General features: G+C 36.8%; 1 protein-coding gene across 3 annotated transcripts; it reads left to right on the top strand.

Annotated features, from left to right (window-relative positions):
• The first annotated feature begins 3,304 nt into the window (after nucleotides 1–3,304).
• On the top strand, nucleotides 3,305–17,691 carry LOC111513702 (protein argonaute-2). 3 transcript variants are annotated; one of them, XM_023169953.2, is made up of 6 exons: nucleotides 3,305–3,332; nucleotides 6,001–6,126; nucleotides 7,844–9,100; nucleotides 10,209–11,578; nucleotides 14,914–15,694; nucleotides 17,126–17,691. In XM_023169953.2, the coding sequence occupies exons 1-6, from the start codon at nucleotides 3,320–3,322 to the stop codon at nucleotides 17,476–17,478; spliced, it is 3,900 nt and encodes a 1,299-aa protein (XP_023025721.2). In that variant the 5' UTR covers nucleotides 3,305–3,319; the 3' UTR covers nucleotides 17,479–17,691. The 3 variants fall into 3 exon arrangements, with proteins under 3 accessions (XP_023025721.2, XP_023025714.2, XP_023025699.2); XM_023169946.2 differs by lacking the exon at nucleotides 3,305–3,332 and adding an exon at nucleotides 3,653–3,941; XM_023169931.2 differs by lacking the exon at nucleotides 3,305–3,332 and adding an exon at nucleotides 5,618–5,898.
• Nucleotides 17,692–18,054: the final 363 nt, after the last annotated feature.

The following is an 18,054-nucleotide window of genomic DNA, read 5'->3' as shown; positions in this document are numbered from 1 at the left end:
TAATATGTATTAGATTTGAGAAACTAGCCCACGTAGTGTCACATCAAGATTCCATTTGAAGTTTGGAGGTAAAGGGATGGATGTGCATACCTTCTGATTGTGTCAACCAGACTTAATAAGAGTTTAGACCTGCCATTTATGTCGTAGACGATGGTATGAGCTATCAGGAATATATCTGAAAGTAGACTACTACTCTTCCTATAGACCTCAAATTCAAGATCCTGATAACTTCTAATCACTGAGACATCCAAGAATGGTAACTTCTGGTCATTTTCATATGTAAACTTGATAGTTGGGGTTCTGTTGTTGAGAGTTAAAAAAGTCATTTACCTTTGATTTATATCACAAATCGCAAGTACATAGTTTACACGTTGGATCCAAGTCTAATTCATATCTGCTTATGAACAAATCAGGTACGAAGGGGAACAATGGGTTTTCCATTGCCATCTGTAGAAACAGTTGTTGATAAGCAAAAAAGTGTATCATACCAAAGTACCTGTTTGGACAGAGATCAGAAATAGTGAGAATTAGATTAACATTTGTGCTTCAAGCTATTGAAATTAGTTTTGAGGATCGATCGATAAAAGAGTATGCATACGTCATCAACTTATGCATCTGGCACAAAGTAATGTATCTAATGCAGCGAAAAATGCAACCTTTTAATGACCATGTTTTGTATTTGATAAATGTACTGTAAAAAAATAGGAGTTCGCTATCTCAAAGAGTGTTTGACCGGTTTTATAAAGTTGCCTTTCAATGGCCAGAGAATAATGATGAGAATTTATTACACGAGACTGTGTTTTTCTACCTTGGAATCGTTCTGCATCCAGATCCAACGTTGATTGAATTCCTTTTCTTAGAGAGGAAACTGGGCATAAACACAAGTGTTTATATGAATAACTATTATTATCGAAGTCTTGCACTTGTAGAGCGAAATTATTATTATCGAGGTAGAGACCACTTGCTTTCATTTTTGAAATTCACTAGTGAAAGCCGTATGTTTTGATTTTGGGTCATTAAACTTATTACTTTTTAGAACCTGTTCTATTTTTATTTCTTGTACGCTGTTGAGCGTACAAGAAATAAAAAGTATTTTTACATGCGATAACCGGCTGCGAGACTACATCAGCAATGTTCGGAAAGGATAAAACATCAGTATTGAAATTGTTTGAATAAAATCATTTCAGTGATTGTGCTAAAGTATTAAGAGAAATTGACTCTTCTCCTCAAACGATAATCACAATAAAAGAAATTAGCTTTCTCCTTGTTGTTTATGGAACAAAAATAAATGTATCGACAAGTATACATATTCAACTTCTATAAGAAAAACATGGAACAAGAAACAAGTACAACTAACGTCTTCCTCCAACATAAGCTTCTGCTCATCAACACTTGTATCGAGTATACTATCAAGTTCAAACAAGGCTCGGCAATCAACAGAACCTCGAAGGCTTGGGTTGGAAATTAACAGATAATACTGTTGTGGATCATGCCCGAGAGAAATTAGCGCCGGCCGCCACTGGTAACCAAACGTGACGTAGCTGAGAGCGCGGGGATGGCAATGTTCCCTGCCGCTCTAGAATAATCAAGATACATGCTACCGATGTCGATGGAACTTCGGCGAAAATTCCACGGTGTTCCATTGCGATATTTAAACGCTGGCTGCAAGCGTATTCCGACAGTCAAGTACACAGTGAAGTGGAGGTTACAGTGCGGTACGCGAAGTGATCTAGTAAGGCGATAGACATTCAAATGATATTTGAAATTTTCAGTTGAAGTGTTTGTTGTATTTCAAGTGAAATGAAGTTAAGTTTGAATATTCAGTGTAGTCAATTATTGGTCGACCCACGGGTAAAACGTAACAATACTTTGGAACCGATACAAATTATACTTCCACCTGCTCTGAAAAAACTCCTAGATACTATGTTTTGCAATTGCAAAAACGTTTGTAGTCCTAAACGTGGCTATAGAAGAGTATTAGGAATATTGCGATCATCATTTGCACTAATTTCCAAGGCCAGTATTGCTCGAATGTTCGATAGGACGGTAGCCTGGTGGGTTGACGTGGGTGGTTATTTCCATTTAGTCAATCGACCGCTGTGCGAACCGGTGGTTCGAATCGCAAGGCCAGACGATCGATTTTCACTTTCTATCGTCCAACGACCCGTGTTAGGAATCACACGTTAAAAGGTAAGACCTCATTAGTACTAAGAAGACAAGACCGTTGAAGAGTTTGAATCAGATTAAAATATTACCAGAAATTTGAACTACAGTTTAAATCAATCTCCATCAATCAATAAATAATCATCATGCAGTAAATGCAGTATTTTCCCTAAAACTTTGTCATAACAGATAGTGGAGTATGCCTACCGGGGAAACCACGGTAGAAAAACTCGCCAACTACACTGCCTCATAGGTAGGGTGGAAATATGTGCATATCATATAGAACGTAACTCTTCAACTTTTAGAATAGTGATATCTTAGGAGTGGTGATTCTTAGAAAAAAGTTGATAATATTATTATCTGAGCTATATTTTTGATAAAACTTACCGCTTTTTTGAAAAAACTACCAACAAAATTCTTTGACCATGAATTATTCCTTTGACACGCAATCCATCAATCAAACATTTATTGATTCAGTTTTCCTGCACAATCACATTAGAAAAAAGACATAACATCATAAAATACTGGCTGATTCAACAGGTCAAACAAACATAAAGAAGTCAATATAAAACATACATTGAAAAAAGTTAATAAACTACAATCAAATTAGGATTCAATGAGAAACTCATCCACAGAGTAGTATGCTTTTTGCAATAGAAAAATCTTGAGTCGTCTTTTAAAGACATTGATATTTGAGGATTTAATGTCCTCACTAAGCTTATTATATAGCTTAACCCCAAAGCACATGGGGTGATTCTTTGATACTGTCAATCTACTATAAAGTTGATGTAGTTGAAGAGTTATTTCTGGTGAAATATTCATGGATTTGCTCATTTCTAATTGAAATATTGTTTATATATATTATCAAAGTTTGGTAGATACACAAACCAGGCATTGTTAATAAACTATAATGAATGAATAATGGCCTACAGTGTTCACTTGAAGATGCACCAGTCAGAATTCTGGTTACCTTTTTCTGAATAATAAAAACTTAAATCAGCTGTAGGTGATAAGCCCCACTGTTCAAGACCATACGAAATTACTGACTGAATTAAACTGTGGTATAAAAGCTTGAGAACATCAAGAGAGACTGTTTGTTTTAACCGACGAAGTAAATATATATATATTTACTGAGCTTCAGTTTGACACTATCAACATGGAACTTCCAGGTAAGTTGATTATCAATATCAACACCTAAGAATTTAGTACAATTAACTTGTTGTAAAGTTTCATTATTCAATAAAACCAAATAGCTTTCATCAGTTGTTGAGATCTATGGGGACTTTTGGCACTTTATTTCTACTGCTCTACCCAAGGTCTCTACCAAAATTCTACTCTGTCGGAATTTTTTTCATTTGAAATGTCTATTTTGACCGGGTAAAAAAACAGCCGAGAAAAAAACTAACGGTTTTTATTTTAGGTGCTGCAAATAATTTTCCAAACCAAATTAAAAACAATGCCATATTCATATGTAAAAAAATAACGTGAAACCCATTTCGAACATATCTAGCTCCACCTCTGCGATATGGGAGTTATCTAATCACGATAAAGAATTTATATTGAACATGATACATGATAAAATTCGGATTTATAGAAAAAATATCATTCGCGAACAGAGTTGCTTTGTTCAAGACTAGTATTTGAAAGAAAGTAGTTTGTGTGTCTACAAAAATTCAATAAGCGTTGTTTTGTTTGTAAAAAAATTGAAATTTGTTTATTTCTAAAAATAGTAAATTTATATATTCTTTGGTGACACAAAAAAATGGGAAGGAAAAAAGGTCAGTATTTTTTAATTTGTGAGACAAGGGAATGAAATTATTTACCTTTCATGTGTGCCGAGTGAGCGCTATTTCGAAAATAGACAAACTTATTTATGTTGTAATAAAAATAGTATCTTTATTAAAGTTATATTTATTCACCATTGACGAGGTCATTGCGATCAATGACGTAGTTCATTACAATCACCTGTCGGGGAAACACAGAGAAGGCGTAGTAGGTAATTTTTACGGATCTGTTCATATATTAATAATTAATATAACCACTTTTTATCATAGTACCGAAATGAGTTGTTAGAACATTTTATATCTCTAGGATATTAGGTATTAAAAATTTCAATTCTCCTTCGATTTCTTTTTTTAAGTAATGCTTTTATTTGGTCCAGTCTCTTGACTATATATTATTTCTTATTCACTGAATTCAAAGTCATGAAAAATTAAATTAACAGTGTTGTAGAAATTTCAATGTTTTACTCTCTACTTTCAGGCAAATGCGTGAGTATTTCATTATAGGTTTCATTAAAAAAGAAAATTGATTGAATATAACAAGGTACACAAATACTCGATAAAACTCAAAATTGCTAACCAAGAATATATTGGCAATAGAAATCCAAAAACACAGGAATAATTTCAATAGAAAGGAAGAGGCAATGAACATTAGTAAAATCTGGCTACCTGTCCTTAATTGTACACAAACGAGGTCATTAATTCCGATTAAGAGAAACGAAACCACGCCCACCGATTTTATAGAATCGGAGACGAATTTAAAAATTGTAGTTTCAGCCTTGAGAACTACTCGAGTACTTCGACCGTTATCTCATCGTCTCTGATGTCTACCGCAGGCGTAGACGAAACGTCAGGCACAGAAACCTGCAGACCACGAACAAAACATCGAAGAGGAGCTTTGATATAGTTATTAAACGCCATGAAACTTTACACTCTTTGATTCTCAAAAGGGTTTGCAGTATGTGAATATGTAGCTTTTGTTACCATTGAAAAATAGTGGATACAATGAGTATTGCCAAAGTGCGACTTTCTCTATTGGTCAACAATCGAATTCAATAGTTATATCGCCATTCATACGGACATTCATCTCACATCGATATTATCATTCCATTTTTGACATCGAATTGCTCTTTTGCTGTGATCTCTCGTGATTAAAAACAACCAAATTTTGCGAAATTGGTCATCCTATTGTAGAGGGTGTGGGGGTTTCATACTCCAGTTTTATCTGCTTCTAGCTTCAGTACTAGATATGGTCACAATTTCAGGCTGATCTCGAGATAATTTTGTGCTACCTATATCTCGAACTTTTTGTTCTTGATTAAACTTCGTTAAGGTAGCAGAATTCACCGGGAAAACATATTCTTACAACTACAGGTGCTTCTCTACTTGTTGGTCCAAAAGAAAACTGAATGGATTCCAGTAACCTGCTCTATAAAATATTCATCACTATGTGTGTTTTTCTTATTTACAAATGGGTTTTTATTTTTCGGTGTTTCCGTTATAATTCAATAGCTTCTCGCCTCAGCTATTTCTGCAGTTCAACAGTTAAGCTAACAGACCCAAGGATCTAAAAAACCACGAAAAATTCAGCCGAAGAGAATATAAGGTATTAATTATATTCCTGGTGTGATGGGATTTCTCACAATCTATATCATATCGAAGATAAGTTATCTCAGGTAGAGAATTCTCGAAACACGAATGCAACAGAATCATTGCGTCACTTTTTATACTTTTCCGTTGAAGAGAGATGGGCATATGCGTTGTCATACGCAACATGATGCATTCCTGTTTCGAAAATTCCACTTCAGGTCTGCTGATGATGTCCGGAAGGTCTCGTTTCACCATAGCACACAGTCAGATCAGAGAAGAAAGATCCCCCGGTCCACTTTTTTCTGTATCTCATCATTTCCATTATTCATTCAGGGAATTACGCGAAAACTAGAAAAATCAATAGGTAATAAAAATATGTGACTTTTCTGCGCTTCCGTGAAAACACTCGCCACAATTCGCCTTTTTCATAGTTCACTGATCTACATCACACCTTTCTGTCTTCAAGGTAAAGGAAAATCTCAAGAAATTCAAGATGCCTCATCTAGTGACCGGACTCAATCCGTACCATCTCAACCATCACAAGAAGGTCCTTCTATTAGACAGCCCGTGGGGGCACTCCCTGCCCAGCAAGGTAAGGATCTGATAATGAAAAATAGGTAATGAATTAGAAACGGACAACTATTGAATTTTTTTTCAATTAATTACCTGTAGGTACTCTTACCGTTGGGCAGAGCTCGCAAGCAGATCTTTCGTTTTTTGAACATCACTATACTCTATTTCCTAATATGAAAAAGTAATGAATGCTCATTATGAATACAAAATGTTCCCCAAACAAAATGTTTTGATTTCGTTGTGATTTGCCACAGCCGATATACATTTATATAATACTTTACCAGATCCACCTCAGTTTTGAATGGCAAACATGTTGCAAAGAAAAGATGGTCGTTTTATTACCTGCAGTGGCATGCTTTTGGGTATTCAATCAGAAAAAAAACTTGTGGAAACTAGAAACTATATTTATTTATATACAATCATTATCGTTATAATATTTTTATTTGAAATATTCACATAAAAATACATAGGTATGTATGTAGGTCAGTCGGTAGCCAAGCGGTTCGGCGTGGGTGTTTTGTTCACTCACTCGAATTGACTGCCGTGTTGGTCGGTGGTTCAAGCCCTAGTCTGAACGATCGATCTTCACTTGCTACCGTCCAACCCGTGTTAGGAATCACACGTTAAAAGGTAAGACCTCGTTAATCCTTAGCTCGCACAAGTTTCGACTTCTGAGGGTTGTCGTTCGTAGGGGTGCGACAGCTGGTTAACGGAAAAACAGATTTTAAACAGATTTAAACAGAAACAGAACAGATTATCAAAGATATTAGGTCTAAGCAAAAATTATGATTTGTTATCATCAGATAAATCCGATGAATCTTCGTCGAATCCTATGATCAAAGATTCTAAAATTTCTTCAACTGACTGGTCTAATTAACACATGTCCTCTTCTTTCATAATATGTTCAATATATTTTCGCCATTTTTCAAAATGGACATTTTTAAGGACTCCTTGAAGAGTATTTTGACATCTTTCATTTCAAATGTCGCGTTTGTTCTTGCAACAAAACCTTCTACTCAATTAGGATGAGTGAGGTTTAACATTTGCTCAAAATATTCTCCAAACACATCGTCCTTCATGTCTTCATTGAAATCGCTTTGACTCAAACATAAACCACCCTCAATAAAACCCTCAACACTTATAATGTGGGTGATTCTGTCTCTTTTCTTTTCCAGAACGCGACTTTAATCTGGTAGACCAACCTTCTAAAAATGCTTGAATTGAACTTGTTTTTGTCTTGCCATATCTTTCCAACTGTAAATCCTTCCTCAAGCAAATAATTTCATAATTTTCGATTGAGAACGATTTGCCGTTTTGTTTTTACTGGCTTCCTTTAAAGTTTTCCACAATTTTTTTGGTCTACCATTGGAGATATTCTTTGGTCTTCTTTCAAAACTCCCATTATATTTTGTCGATGGTCGGTATTTCTTTTTTAAAATAAAAATAATGTAGTTATTCTAATTGTAAGTTTGTGATTTACATCAACAGGCACAGTTTTTCTTCCTGAAGATTGTTTTGGTGATTTCACAACTTAATTTTTCCTCTCACTCTTGAATTTATATACCTATCGATGATTTTGAAACTCCTTTCATTTCCATCAGAGTATCTATACGAAAGATTTTGGTGTATGAGAGCATCATATACATGAACATTAGCAGAAAAACACATTTGATCATGATTGAAATAGGCTTTAGAATTTGCCGTAGAAATACAGGTCTATATTTCGCTTTTTTCAGAGGGACTGCCTCAGACAGGACTACAACAGAGACAACCGGGTCAACCTCAACCACTTCAGCAACAAGTTGGGCCAGTTGATCAGTCACGAGTTATCCATCCGCAACAGGTGCAGATGCCACTACAAGAAACTCAGAGGGGTCAATTGCCACAACATGCTCCGAGAGGTCAACCGCAACACTATCAGCATCAGCCTCATCATCTTCAACCACAACAGCTACAACCTCAATTTATGCCTCAACAAGAGCAGATGGGCCCCTTGCCACAAGGGCCGTACGGTCAACCAGTACAGTTTCAAGGAAATCAGCCCCAATACTTCCATCAACATCCACAGATAGGTCAGCTCCAAAACCCTCTTCAATATCAACAAGTCGGTCAGCAACAATATAATCCACAAAATGAACAGTTGGCTTATCTTCAAAACTCCCAGTATCATCCACAACATTCCCAAAACCCTCCTGCACATCCACAGACGAGTCAGCCCCCATATTCTTTGCAACATCAACAAATGGCTCAGTCTCCTCCTCCTCTTCATCAGCAACTAGCACAACAACCCGAGAGAATGTCACAGCAACCACAAGGGGGAAGGGGTGTGCAACAACGGCAACCACCACAACAAAGACAGGTAGGCCAGCCGCAATATCAAGGACACTTGGAGGGAAGTCCACAGCAACAACAAGGAGGTAGGGGTAGGCCTCAACAAGGGCAATCACCACACCAAGCAGGGATAGGCCAGTCACAACAAGGTGGAAGGGGTAGAGCCCAGCATGGTCAGCCATCACAGCCGCAGCAGCATCAAGGAGGTAAAGGTAGGGGTAGGCCTCAACAAGGGCAACAACCTCAGCATCCACAACAAACTCAGAGTCCTCAACAAGCTCAGCATTTTCAACAAGTTCAGCATCATCAACAAGCTCAGCATCCTCAACAAGCTCAGCATTTTCAACAAGTTCAGCATCCTCACCAAGCTCAGCATCATCAACAAGCTCAGCATCCTCAACAAGTTCAGCATCATCAACAAGCTCAGCATCCTCAACAAGCTCAGCATCCTCAACAAGCTCAGCATCATCAACAAGCTCAGCATCATCAACAAGCTCAGCATCCTCAACAAGTTCAGCATCATCAACAAGCTCAGCATCCTCAACAAGCTCAGCATCCTCAACAAGCTCAGCATCATGAACAAGCTCAGCATCATCAACAAGCTCAGCATCCTCAACAAGCTCAGCATCCTCAACAAGTTCAGCGTCCTCAACAATCAAGAGGTAGGACTTTCAAGTAGAAATTTTTCGTAGACATTATTATTTTTTGCTGAAAAGGTATATAGTTTTTTTGAACATGGGTATAACTTAAGTACCTAATAATTATTTTAATCGAACATTTAGAAATTACGCACAAAATCGCTCACCAAACGTAAATGAACTTTCATATGATCCACGATAACGAAAATATCTCAGGACTTAAATGGCTCCTGATTCATATATTGAGTGAAACGAGTTATAATAAAATAATAATTTACCAATTTACCAATCACCAATTTATTGGTGAATACCAAAGGGCCATCGATCGAAGTCCTTCAGCCAGTGTATAACTTTTTAAATATTTGCAGTGATTTTAACATATGCTTACATAATAGATACATAATATATATGATAGGTACATAATACATTATATTTCTGACAAAAAAAATATGACAGTGATTTGATGTTTTCCCAAATAGTTTTTTCCGGGTATTTGAATTTGGATGGTTGTCCTTCAGCTCTTTCCCTACATAATTCCTCCAAGTTAGTTTCATTTTTGGCAAAGCGGTATCCTAGGTCTGATAGTCTCTACTTTATAGGTTTCACTTTTGTAGTTCTATAAAGCAGTGCGTTTGAGGGATTGTGTAATATGTGCTGAGGGTGACGCATTTTGGTAATACTCCTTAGAGTAGATATTTCAGCTGTTTAGAGATTTTTTAATGCACGATTACGACAATTTGAATAGATTACATGTGCATATTCGAGAAGTAGGCTCCATATCTTTTATATGTTTCAGCTGCAGTTTTAGTGTTGATTCCTCGTTTTTTAAATGTCAGACTTACAAAGTGTTTTCCTCTATTGATGCATTTCTTTTTAATCATTTTTGTATGGCTGTTCGTTATAATATATTCCCACAAAATTCAGAAGTTACCTAAATTTTCTAAAACTATCGGAATTTTTCTTCGAACCAATCTCCGAATTAACTGCGACAGTGGCGTAATTCATTTCATAACGACAAGGCAGTTATTGAGCCCACAGTCAACATTTTCTTCAATGATGATGTTTGACTGTATCTCAATCATTTTTTTATTCAATATCGAATCGATTATGACTGTATCATTGTAATTTCCAGTGGAACCGCCTACCCAACAAATGGTTAACCTTCAAGTCGGCGATTTGCCACCTATGCAGTTCATAAAAATCCAGCCTGGTACACAGGGACGTAAAATTATAGTTGAAACCAATCATTTACAGCTGAATCTTGGACAGTTACGCAGTGCTGTTCACTACGATGTCAATCTTGTACCAGAAACGCCAAAGAAATATTTGAGGCTTGTTGTAGAGTTGTTCAGACAGAAACATTTTCCCAAACGATACCCAGCTTTCGATGGTAGAAAAAATTTATATAGCACAACAAGATTACCTTTCGGTGATTTCATCTCCGATCAAATCGTGTACCAAGAACCTGATGGACGGGATCGAACATACAAAGTTGAAATCAAGTTTGCCAATGAGGTTGATTTGACACCGTTGCACAATTTGAATTTGTGTAAAGATACTCCCATGGAAGCTTTGCAAGTCGTGGACATAGTACTGAGAAGTGCTCCAGCAGTGAATCTTATTTCAGTGGGAAGAAGTTTTTTTTCTAAACCTGCAGGAATTCTTGATTTAGGAGAAGGTATGGAAATGTACAATGGATTTTATCAGTCAGCTATAAGAGGATGGAAACCATTCCTTAATGTAGATGTGGCACACAAGGCCTTTCCAAAGAATATTAGTGTAATTGATGCACTGGTGGAACTCTTTGATTCTTATCATCAGCCTTTCAGAAGAGAGGATCTGAGTAGACCTTTAGACCTCAGGCAGAAAGAAACTTTTAGAAAATACATCACCACCTTGAGAGTGACCTATGAAATTCCTGGTAATCCTTCATCCAAGAGGTCATATAGAGTGAATGGTATAGATGAAGCACCACGTGAAAAAAATTTCAAATTAGACAATGGAAGACAGATGACAATTGAGAATTATTTCGCAACTGAGAAGAGATATAGATTGAGATACTCCCATTTACCATCACTATGGGTTGGAGATAGAAATCGTCCCAATCGAATATTGTTACCTCTGGAGCTCTGTGTAATAGAGCAAAACCAAGCAGTGAATAGAAAGATGACGGAAAACCAAACTAGTAAGATGATAAAATATGCTGCCACGAGCACAAAGGAACGTAAAGAGAAGATCATAACTGCTCTACGTCAAGCCAACCATAACCAGAATCAAACTGTCCTAGAATTTGGATTCTCTGTTTCAAATGAATTTGAAAAACTGCAAGCTAGAGTTTTGCAACCACCCACTTTGCAATACAATCAAAAACAAGACAAACCATTTAAAGGAGTATGGAAAGGAAACACATTTTTTGTTGGCGCCGAGATAAATAAATGGACTATTGCATGTGCTGACAGAAGACCTCCAAGACCTGATGATCTCTCCAGACTGGCAGACATGGTGAGTACTTCATTTGTCCGAGGAAGTATCATATTCAATAAAGCTTTCATACTTATTTTTCTCGTTAATACAGGTATAATTCGTCTATAATGTTTCATTACCTTTTGTACAAGCATGATTCTATAACAATTCTACAACATTATGTCGTAAGATTACAAGGAATGTTGCGAAAATTTAAATTGACTACAAGTTGAGTTAACCGTGTTTTTATATAACCAATAATTGACTACACTGAATAATCAAACTCAACTTTATTTCACTTTAAATACAACAAACACTTCAACTAAACTTCAACTATTATTTGAATGTCTACCGCCTTACTAAATTACTTCGCGTACCGCACTAAACGTCCACTTGACTGTCCCGATATCCTCGTGGACAGTCCAGTGCTCAGTATCGTAATCGAATGCCGTAGAAATTTCGCCGAAGTTCCGTCGAAATCGGTAGCAATATTCTTGCTGCTTCTAGAGTGGTCATCGTAAATTCGCGCGCTCTCAGCTACGTCACGTTTGGTTTATGGTTACCAGTGGCGGCCGGCGTTATTTTCTTTCGGGCATGATTGACAACAATATTTTAAGATATTTCTGATTTTTGCTGAAACTGATCCAAGATCGTGCAATGCATCCCAAACAGTGTTTAGTGCGGATTTGTGAGATTTTCTCCACACACCACAACGGTCCTCAAAACCCTTGCCATCGTTCAAATTTTACATGATTTATTCGCCAGAGTCATGGAAAATTAGACGTTTTGGATGCGCCCCACTCAGAAAAGCCGTGGCGGACATTTCAACGATGTTATATTCCACACATACTAGCATCAATAGGTCTTTCAAACGCATACAAAATTTCGATGATATCTTACACACACTTTATTATACAGGGTGGGCCATCGAAAACTTAACATTGAGGTTTTGGGTACTAATCTTGCAAATCCTAAAAAACGCTCAGGCAGGTCGATTTTTATTGGGAGGAGGACAGTTTTTCCCCCATTTAAAGCGTCGTCACTTCATCCTCGGAGCAGAGGGTGAAGAACCCTTGGAATTTTAATAGGGAACTGGGGGAGTGTCGCACATCGTTTGAAAGATCTTGGAATTCTCTAAACAACGGTGTACTTTTTTTAATTTGGACAACCATATTAAATTTAAAGTTGAATTTACTTTATTCTCATGTTAGCATATGCTCAAAATGGGCACCTCCAGCTTCCATGCAATAATAGAGATTCTGCTGGAAACGTTCTCGAACATTGTGGAGCATTTCTGGAGTGATTTGGCGACATTCATTTGTGATTCGTTGCCGTGAATCTTCAAGTGATGTAGGAGGAATACGGTAAATTCTGCTTTTCAAATAACCCCACAGAAAGAAATCTAACGGCGAAAAGTCTGGTGATCATGGTGGCCATTCGATAGTGCCCTCCCAATCCAGTGATCCGGAAAAGTCTGATCTAAGTACTGCCGAACAGGCAGAGCATAATGCGGAGCAACCCCATCTTGTAGAAATATTAACAGATCCTCCCGATAATTGTGGTTATTTTCAATAATATCGGTGAGAAGGGTATTAATAGTATCTTCCAGAAGCTTCAGATTCATTTGTCCGGTTGAACTGCCTTCTAAAAACAATGGGCCAACAGTACGGTCACAAAAAATTCGAGCCCATACATTTGATTTTTGTGGACGTTGAAGTATGCACTTCATGAAAAATGTGAGGATTCAAATCAGCCCAATAGCGATAATTCTGTTTAAAATCTGTTTTTCCGTTAATCATCAGCTGTCGCCTCCATACGAACGACAACTCTCAGAAGTTGAGAAACTTGTGCGAGCTAAGGACTAACGAGGTCTTACCTTTTAACGTGTGATTCCTAACACGGTTGCAGAATCATCCCAGCTTCAACCAGATGAATTCTCTCGAGAAAAATATCTGGTCGAGGCAGGAATCGAACCCACGGTCTTCCGATCGTGAGTCGGGCGCACTACCACCACGACCAATTCCAATTATGGCGATTAACTGTGCCAATTAGAAAAAAAGAACATTCATCACTGAAGCAAATGTTGAAAACAAAATGTGGATTTTCCACCGCTCATTCACTAACCAATTCACAAAATTGCAAGCGTCGATCGAAATCATCTTCATTCAATTCTTGCGTTAATTTAATCTTGTGTGTTTTTAAAATACGCCGAATGCTAGTTCGTGACACCCCGGAAACAAATGCAAAATTTCTAGTGCTCAAAGTATGGTCAAGCTCAACATGGCCCAGGATTGCCACTTGTGTCGCCTCATTTGTTACTGGTGGTTCGATTTGCCGTTTTTTATTTGTTACAGATCCAGTTGTGGGAAATTTTGCAATTAAATCGAAAACATACTTTCGCGACACATTCTTCCCATTGTGTTGATTGAACAGTTCAATCAACTCAGTTGTGTAAACCATTGTTTCTTTAGTAACACTTTACGGCACTCACTACTAGTAATAAAGTAGCCATTGTTTCTTTAGTAACACTTTACGGCACTCACTATTAGTAATAAAGTAGATATCACTTTCAACATAAAAATGAGATATTGAAACAGCATTTTTAAACATTTCTCAATTGTAATAGTCCTCTTATCAGAGAAGAACTAAAAAATTAACAAAAAAGTAGCGTAAGAAACAAATGAAAGAGTTCCAAATACATTCCAACTGAGCAGTGGCGTACAACAATTTGTTGCTATTAACAATATTGAAAAAGTTAATTATTGGAAAGAACTCTTTTAAATACGTCCAAATTTAGAAAATGTACACCATTGTTTAGAGAATTCCAAGATCTTTCAAACGATGTGCAACTCGCCCCTATTCCATATTAAAATTCCAAGGGTTGTTCACCCCTCTGCTCCGGGGTTGAAGTGATGACGCTGTAAATGGGGAAAAACTGTCCCCCTCCCAAAAAAAAAAACGACCTGTCTGAGGGTTTTTCGGATTTGCAAGATTAGTACCCAAAACCTCCGTCATGTTTTCAATGGCCCACCCTGTATTCATTCATATTAAAGAATTACAGCCAATACTAACTCTTGCTGTTACTGATCTCCAAATCTGTCCTATATTGTTCATCATGCTTGCAGTTCTAAATATTGACAAATTCTACACATTCTTTTCAATTATTTTGGAAAAATCATTGAGATACTGTGAATATATAAACAGTATGAAAACCTTTTGATACGTCATGAAACAGAGTATCTGAGTGCTTAACACCTACTCAAAGATTTCATAGAGTTAAGGGTAATGTATGGAAAAATTCATACTTTACAGCCAATATAAGCATTTAATTGTTTTGATATGTAAGTCATCATTTTTTTTCTTTTACATTTCAGATTTTGAGAACCAGTAACCAATGCGGAATGCAAATCAAACAACCGGCACAGCAACCATTCATCAACATGGGTTCAACTGTACACGATATCAAAAAGTTTTTTCAAACTCAGAAAGATAAACAGTATGACGTTATTTTCGTTGTTGTGCCTAATAACGGATCACAGTACTCTTATGTTAAAAGTGCAGCAGAAATCAACACTGGATGTCTTACTCAGTGTATCAAAATGAATACTGTGTGTCGTAAATTGAATCCACAAACTGTAACGAACATTTTGTTGAAGGTAAATGCAAAATTGAACGGCACCAATCATGTTTTACTTCAACGACCACCAATCATGGATAGACCCTGTATGATCATGGGAGCGGACGTAACGCATCCAAGTCCAGACTCTCAAAACATTCCAAGCGTGGCAGCAGTGACGGCCTCGCACGACCCACAAGCATTCAAATACAATATTTGTTGGCGCTTACAGCCGCCGAAAGTTGAAATTATTGAAGATCTCGAAGCGATTACTGTGGAGCAGTTGAAATATTTTTATGAAAAAAATAAAGGCATGAAACCTGAACGGATTGTATTTTTCAGAGATGGCGTTTCAGAAGGCCAATTCCAACAAGTGAGACAAACTGAGATCAGAGCTATCAGATCTGCTTGCAAAAAAGTTCAGGCTTCTGATTATGAGCCAAAAATAACTTTTCTTGTTGTTCAGAAACGTCACCATACTCGCCTGTTCCCAACGAATCCTAGAGATTCTGAGGACAGGAACTTTAACGTACCTGCAGGTAAGATGAAAATTCATTGAATGTTCGATATAGTATATTGTGAGATTTTCACTACAAAAGGCGGGCTACGTAAATTAGATTAGCGATTTTTATGTCGTCTCGAACATATGTACACAGTTTCAGCTGTTTGGTTTGTTGGTGAGAAGCATAACAGTTGGAAGTGTTTGCGTGGGATTCTTAGCACGGGTTGAATGATAGGGCTCGCGGCTTGAACCACCTGTTCACACAGCGGTCGATAATCCAACCATAAATAACAGCACATCTCATTTTGTGAGAATTGACCCCGAACAGTTACAAACAAGGAGTTTCCTTAGACGTGCATGATCACGCTGAGGATTTACCCGAGATGATCAACATGTACGGATTACGAAAATTAGCACTTTCTCCTGGGAATCTATTTCTCCAAAGTATTTAGTTTGTGTTTATTACTCAATCAGATGAATCTTCTGACCACAATTCCTTGATGACTTCTGCAAAAGCTTCCATTAAAGCACCTTTCCAGCAACCATCCCATGTTTGATAAACATTGAATTACACTGTTCATGAAATAGTTGTTGCTAATATTTTACAACCCATTAAACACGAGAGTTTTGATTGAAGAATGTATTACTGATCTAATGTTGTAACTGTTGATACGACGTTCGCCACTGATTTCTTCTGAGTAATCACGGTTGCGATGATTGACCCCATCATTGGAGATTTTTGGGATAAGGAATTCGAAGATAAACTGCTTGAAACTGAATTAGATAAATTCACAGCAGAGCTTTTGAGTTTTGGAGATGATAATTCCAGAACTTGTTCATATTTCTCTGTATCTTCTGAGGAATATCACAAGAAATATGGGAGGTTTTATGAGGAGTCAATCTCTCGATATGACTAGGGCACAGTAAAATAACACAACCAGTGGGCTCTTTTACCGCCCGAGTTGCCAGGAACCTTCAACCGCTCTTACGATGAGATTCTCATCCAACGCGTTCATTGCTGTAATATCGAAGGATTCGACGTGCCACGGGCATCGAATCAGTTATAATAAACGGTCGGAATTTGATATTGTGTTCAGTTTATTCGCTCTTGCTATTATTGTTTCAAGTTTTTGTAATTGTTATAAGTAGCTTACCACAAAATCTTCTATAATATCCTTGAATTTCGTTTTTATATGAGCGCACGCCTATGGTAAAATAACGAAATTGGCTCCGCACTTCATTTCGAGGTCACCGAGAACTTTGTGAATTTATGAATGAAAGTAGTGGGAGTGGACTTACTGGTTGATTTTTACTATGACTAGGCTATGAATATGGTTTGGAAACAGCGGGATAAAGAAAAATTAGAAAATTGGATATACCACGTTGACACACCAAATATGTGTGGAAATTTTTTATTTTGATAAGTGGATTGAATACTATGAAAAACTGACATATCATTTTTTTCTAGGTACATGTGTCGATACGACGATTACACACCCTTTCTTGCAAGATTTTTATTTGGTTTCTCACGCCAGTATTCAAGGAGTAGCAAAGCCTACGAAGTACTGCACACTGTGGGACGACAACGATATGTCTAATGATGAGATTGAGGCGTTGACATATCACTTGTGTCATATGTTTAGTCGTTGCAATAGGTCTGTGAGTTACCCTGCGCCAACATATTACGCTCATCTAGCTGCTGCAAGAGCAAAGGTTTATATCGAAAATGATAGGTTAGATTTGAACAACTTACGAAGAGAATTTGAAAAATATGCCATTCAGGATGTCATTCGGAAAGGAAAACCAATGTTTTTCGTGTAGGTTTTTAATTTCGATTAGTTTGAAAGTATCAACTTTGAAGTAAACTGTTAATATAATAAAAAAACATAAATATGGATATTTTTACTCTACAGGTACCCATGAAAAATAACGTTCATAAGAAACATAAAACTGATTTCTGATATGTAAGTTGTTCCTGTCATAACTGTTATATTTTATCTGTTGAGAAAAAAAATAAATGAGTAATTTTTGTGAGTTATATTTTTTATTCAAGAGAATGAATTTTAATTTGAAAGAGTCATGAGAAAAAAGTTACACTTGAAACCTGAAATCATTGTTAATCTTGAGGTAATGATAAAAAAGATGGCGAAAAAACGAATAAACTAACAGTACATATTTCAACAAATTCGATTTGCCCATTATAGTGATGTTCAAAAAGAACCAAAATTTGACAATATTGTTTCAATTTTTCATAAATTATTCAAGAAGGAACTGAAAACAAAAATCACTTGCTCAACACCACGTTTTAAGCTGTCTCCGAGAAACCATCTACAGTTTTAATTTTTTTATATGAACCAGAAACGATCATAATTGTTCAATTAGTAATTTTTAGAAGGT

The sequence above is a fragment of the Leptinotarsa decemlineata genome, unplaced genomic scaffold, assembly GCF_025532065.1.
Source record: "Leptinotarsa decemlineata unplaced genomic scaffold, Ldec_3_MD MMD2_tig00000882_RagTag_RagTag, whole genome shotgun sequence".
Lineage (NCBI taxonomy): Eukaryota > Metazoa > Arthropoda > Insecta > Coleoptera > Chrysomelidae > Leptinotarsa > Leptinotarsa decemlineata.
Note: the sequence above shows the minus strand (reverse complement) of the source record. Positions and strands in the feature narration are given on the sequence as shown.